We start from the raw sequence: 5,468 nt of genomic DNA, 5'->3' as shown, positions 1-5,468 counted from the left end.
GGGGGCTTAGGGATTAGTGCTAGTTAGGGATAAAGGGGTTAGATAGGTTAAGAGGATAAGGAGTGCCGAGGGGAGTAGACATTCGGACGCAGTTTAACCTTGGACGTATCTGGTGGGTATTTGATATGCTGGCCCATATGCGCTCATGCTTTGTAATCTAGATTTGTTGATCTTTTAAAATTACGGATGAATCGTTCGTTATAAACAATGCGGCTTTGTAAAAATGGAAGACATTTATATTCAGATTTGATGCTCAGACCAAAAGCATAATGAAGAATATTTATTATGACTGGATTTGACTTTTATTTTACGTGAACATTATTTAAGTTTAAAAATTATGGATATGGAACAAGTTATGTGTCGCATTCTTAGCTCACAGCGAGAAGGACCGGAACATTAACTTTTATATAAAATTGACCGAGCCTGTTTATAGCCCAGTATAGTTTCAAGTCTTCTAGACTTGATATCTCAGGGAAACATTTGCTGTAGGTCAAAATCGTTTTAACAGAAGCTTTAATGCCGTGAGATCAACTGTTCATCGATTGGCTGACACCCAGCGAAATTTTGCATTTATAAACGTTCGGGCTTTTTTCCTCTTCCATTTTCCCACATAACAGCCATCCATCACTGGCCGGATCAATTGAATCCCTTTCAAACGTTGTTTCAAAACGTACATGTACAAATTTTAAAATGTTCGATTCAGGCGCTCTTATATTATAATGAAATATAATGTTTTCGTTAGCAATTCGAAGACACGGAATTTCTGTCCCTTGTATTGTTGATAAAATAGAAAAACAGAAAAATAATAGTCATTAGAAGGTAACAAATCAGAGAAAATTTGCAGCATTTGTTGATCAATGTGTTTCAACCTGTTACCTGGTGACGCTTTTGCAACCGTTTATTCTCGCTAATGCTTGGATGTACAACATAATTGTAGCCACTCATAAATTCATGCTGCACTAATCTACATTGATTATTCTTTCAGGTATATCTATTTCCGCTGGGGTTTTACCTTGCTCATATACCAGCTTCATGACATCTCAATGAGGAATTGTGTGACAATGGACAATGGACCTTGGATTAGCAGTGTCAGAGCAAAAGAGCGCTGCAATGATAATATCCCGAAGAAGGAAACTAGTTCAACCCAAGGAATTAAAGTTAGGCCCATATAAGATCAAGACCTATCCCACCTTCAAATTCCTGGGAGTAACTCTTGACCGCAAAATCCTATGGAAACCATACATGGAGTATGTCGAGAAGAACGTTGAAAAAGCAATGAATATTTTAAGATGTACTTCTAAAGTTAAGTATGGATCCCACCCAAGCATTGGGTTAATGATGTACCGGGCCCTTATTCTCGCACGCATTGATTATGGGTCGATAGTCTACGGCAGTGCAGCCAAATCCCACCTAAAAAAACTTGAAACGGTCCAACACAGGGCAATAAGGCTTTGCCTTGGGGCATTAGGATCTTCCCCTACTAATTCCCTCAAGGTAGAGGCCAATACGGAACCGCTGCATCTAAGAAGGAATCGACTAACAACAAAATTCCTAGCTACTCGAATGCACGATCCCAACCATCCTGTAGTTACGGGACTGGATGCTTTGGCGGTCACTGCCCTTAGTGATCCTCACAAATCCCCTAGAGTCACGCCACCTTTACTTGAAACTCATATGAAAATGAAAAGCATCTCTCTGGGAAAAATCATCCGCTCGTCAAACACGAAACTCCACTGGCTTATTCCACTCTTCGCACCTAAGGTTATAACGTGCCTACAGGAATTGAAAGGTGAACAGGACTACATTAAGGTCTGTTTTGAGACTGGTAAAAGCCCGCTGGCTACGGTAGTCTATACAGATGGCTCAAAATCCCAGTGTGGGGTGGGGGCCGCAATACTTAATATAAATAATGACTATTCCAGACAGTTTAAACTCCCACCTCTGTGTACGATCTTCTCCGCTGAAGCTATAGCCATAAGGGAAGCTATCAAATACATTAAACAAACAAAACCAGCCAAGACCATAATTTGTTCGGACAGCCTTAGTGTTCTGACCGCCCTGAAGAAAACAGATACTCCTGAAGATCCCATTATTCTAGAGATCAAAAACATTTTGTTAGCCGGCGGAAGCGGTATAACTACTCATCTTCTCTGGGTCAAAGGCCATAACAACAACCGATTTAACCAGCGGGTTGATGCATTGGCAAAAGCGGCTGCTCTATCGGGAAACGACATCAAAGAGATCTCAGCCGGGGACATTGTATCGCATAATAGGGTCTTATTACGCAAGAAATGGCAAAGCGAGTACGAACAATCATCCAAAAGCAAAGGCATCTGGTACTCTGCCGCCCAACCAAACATCCAGTCTAAACCGTGGTTTTCAAATGTTAAAAGAAATAGGAAATTCTTTACCACTATATGTAGACTGAGGTTCAACCACAATAAACTCCCATCACACCTGCATAAGATAGGAATTACGCAAACAAGCAAATGCTCGTGCGACGGTACCACAACGGCGGATGCAAACCACATCATACTGGGATGCCCACTGAAGACTACCGGAAGAGAACATATTTTTATGGCGCTAAAGAAATATAAAATCCCACTCCCCACTACGGTAAACTTAATTCTAAACTATACGAACTTTATTGAAATATTAGATACCATATATAAATTCATCACCGATAACGACATCGATGTTTAAAGATATATAACCATCCTTGAGGCATGTTGGCATCCGGGAGGGGGACCGCGCGGGGACGGTCGGCTGGGGACCGTTGGGAGGGCATCTGCGCTCTCGGGGCACGTTACGCTCCGGACTGGGTGATGGTGTTGGGCTTTCCGTTGCAAATGGAGAGCCCAGGTGTCCTTCCTGGCCGGTCTCGGGGGCCGTGCTGGCTCGGCGGGGGCCGCCTTACGGGGGCAGGTAGCACCAAGCAATGAATATAGATGGCTAGATGAACACTAGTTCAAAGGGACTCGTTCCGTAAGTCCAGTTTTAAGCTGAAATCCACAGTACCAGTTGTGCGATAGAAATTTTAAAAGGGTTTAAAATGACAAANAAAAAAAAAAAAAAAAAAAAAAAAAAAAAAAAAAAAAAAAAAAATGTGTGACAGCTGATATTATTTTGATATATCAAGGATAACTCTAAACTCTAATGGAAGAAAAGGGAGATATGCCCAAAACCGAGAGCGGAAAGGTCTATTAGTTTTGGTCCGTGAATAATGAACATTTTCTTTTGGTTTTGGTTTTCGGACGGTGTGTTTTCGAGAGATCTTGAGACCAATCAGGCAGATCCAATTCCGCTGCACCTAGCCCCCAGAAAAATAGTAATGGTTTTGCTTTTTCGTTCTTCCCCTTCGGGATTTCCCAATATAAATAATAATACCACAATAATAATAATAAACATGATAAGCTCTTGTGTCTTGGCTTTTACCAAAATTCAAAATTCCTTGGACTCACAATTTGCTTTCCGATACTTGGAATGAATATCACAGGAAATAAGCGAAGGGAAAATGTCTTGGGCTATTGCCAAGCATAAAAAATAAACACACAATCTAACATTTACGTGATTAATATATGCATTAAACGTTTGGAAAATTCTATTTTGAATTTGAAAGATGTATTCAAAATGGTATCACTTTAAATTAACATGATTATAATAATTGAGAGACAATTGGAAACGAAACAACACAGAAATAACATGTAATTTTTATTTTTTCGCATTTATTTGCGAAATTGCAACAGCACTAGATTAACAATTAAAACCCGCATATTGAGTGGATTCGAGAGAAAATCAATGGGTTAAAAAAACATTATTATTACTTGCACGTATGTATTTCTGAATATGTATAAAGGGCCTCTCTTAGGATACTCCTCAACAGTTTATTTATTGAAACATCACTTTTATCGGCATATTAAGTCTCAATATTGACCTATTTCGACTATGTTTTGAACTATATCCTTCCTAGTTTGTAAATTCTACTTTTAGAACAATTTTCATTTTTTCGTTTTATCTAAGGTACTCATTGATAGTATGAATTCCTATGCCTCAGAAGAGCTCAGGACGTATCAGCGGTTTAGCAAACTCCTTGCAATGGCATCCGTGTTGCCCTCTACTCCCAGGTGTCCACAGGACCCAGAATAGGGTGGAATTGCTTTGCATACCTAACCTGTTTAGTTTATTTTTGCAATTCACTACCATCTTTGAGTTAATGATGTTTGAACTTAGTGCGTTGATGACTGCTTGGCTATCTGACATGAGTTTTTGTACCTTGTTTTTGTACCGGCTGTCCAGATTGAACTGGCTACATACTCAATTGCATGGATTTCAGTCTGGAATATACTGGTGTATTTTCTCATGGATTCTGAGCATTTGGTTCCAAGTGTGAATACCTCCCGTACTTTCTCGGGTTCTAGGTTCGCCAGTGTACCAGCAGTTGGTGCCATTCTTAACGGAGGGGTTTCTCCCAGTTGCCCATTATTTTTTGGTTGTGTAGTTAGTCTGGAAATTTTGTTTGAGCTCGAACATCAGGTTCATGTCGTCTCTTAGAGCCATGGGTATCGGATATTCTTTCCCATCCTTCCGTATTAGTTTTAGTCCTGGTGGTGGTTTTTCTTTGATCATGCTTATTATTGTTTTCGGTTTTTGGTGGAGGGGGTTTAATCCCAATATTTTCTCAATACCAGCTGTGGAGCATGTTCTCATCGCTTCCGTTATACAAACGCATGCGAGTCTGAATTTTCGTGGCTCTCTCTATTTTGTCGTCGGTTCTACTTATATGGTCTATGGAACCATATGTGAAGATAGGTCTTCTCATAGTCATGGTGTAGAGTACTTCTGAAACATACAGCAAGAATAAATGGATGTGGCGAGGACGAGGGCGAGAAAAAAAAAGAAAAAAGCTGACTACTCAAAAGTATGCTTGTTGAAATGAAGTTGTTTATTAGCGTGTAATGTACGACTTTCCCCCTCATTTGCAGTTGTATGGATTTCCCCCTTAGCAATCAAAATTTCTTCTAATGGGTCCGAGGTATACGCTGCTAATGGTTTTGTCAAATTTTGACTATTTATCTCAAATCTCGAGTTCAAATTGAATTTTTTAAATCTCAAATCTCGTCTTCAAAAGTCGGGTTGCTCAGGAGGTCACAACGTCACGGTACTGTTCCGAGGTCTGTAGGTCCAATCCCATTCGTAAATCAGTAATTATTATTTTCAGCAACGTATGTTAACAAGATTGATATCACAGGTGTACAGCAGTGAGATTATATGCCAATAGATACACATATTTATATCACACAATTTGTGAGTAAAGTTTGTATATATTTTTTTACTCCCATATACATAAATATGTCGGAAAGTCAGAAAAAACGCTAAAAACAACATTTACAACATTTAATTACTTCTTTACACGTGGTAAGTCATAAAAACGAAATCGTTTTTCACATAATCTACAAGTACTTAGAAAA

At 39.4% G+C, this 5,468-nt stretch overlaps 1 protein-coding gene across 1 annotated transcript; it reads left to right on the top strand.

The window, feature by feature from the left end:
* Nucleotides 1-1,242: 1,242 nt before the first annotated feature.
* Nucleotides 1,243-4,146, top strand: LOC106672712. The gene is made up of 2 exons (XM_014404350.1): nt 1,243-2,616; nt 4,021-4,146. Exons 1-2 carry the CDS (start codon nt 1,243-1,245, stop codon nt 4,144-4,146), a joined length of 1,500 nt encoding a protein of 499 aa, XP_014259836.1.
* The last annotated feature ends 1,322 nt before the right edge of the window (nt 4,147-5,468 follow it).

The sequence above is a fragment of the Cimex lectularius genome, unplaced genomic scaffold (genome assembly GCF_000648675.2).
Source record: "Cimex lectularius strain Harlan isolate CLEC.00 unplaced genomic scaffold, Clec_2.1 scaffold120, whole genome shotgun sequence".
NCBI lineage: Eukaryota > Metazoa > Arthropoda > Insecta > Hemiptera > Cimicidae > Cimex > Cimex lectularius.
This window is presented reverse-complemented; position numbering and strand designations above follow the sequence as displayed.

What these genes read in the sequence shown, in the direction of transcription:
- LOC106672712 (XM_014404350.1), top strand. Translation starts at nt 1,243, where the DNA reads ATGGAGTATGTCGAGAAGAACGTTGAAAAAGCAATGAATATTTTAAGA. An exon ending in AAATCCCACTCCCCACTACG is followed by an intron (nt 2,617 to 4,020) that starts GTAAACTTAATT and finishes GTTTTATCTAAG; the next exon opens with GTACTCATTGATAGTATGAA.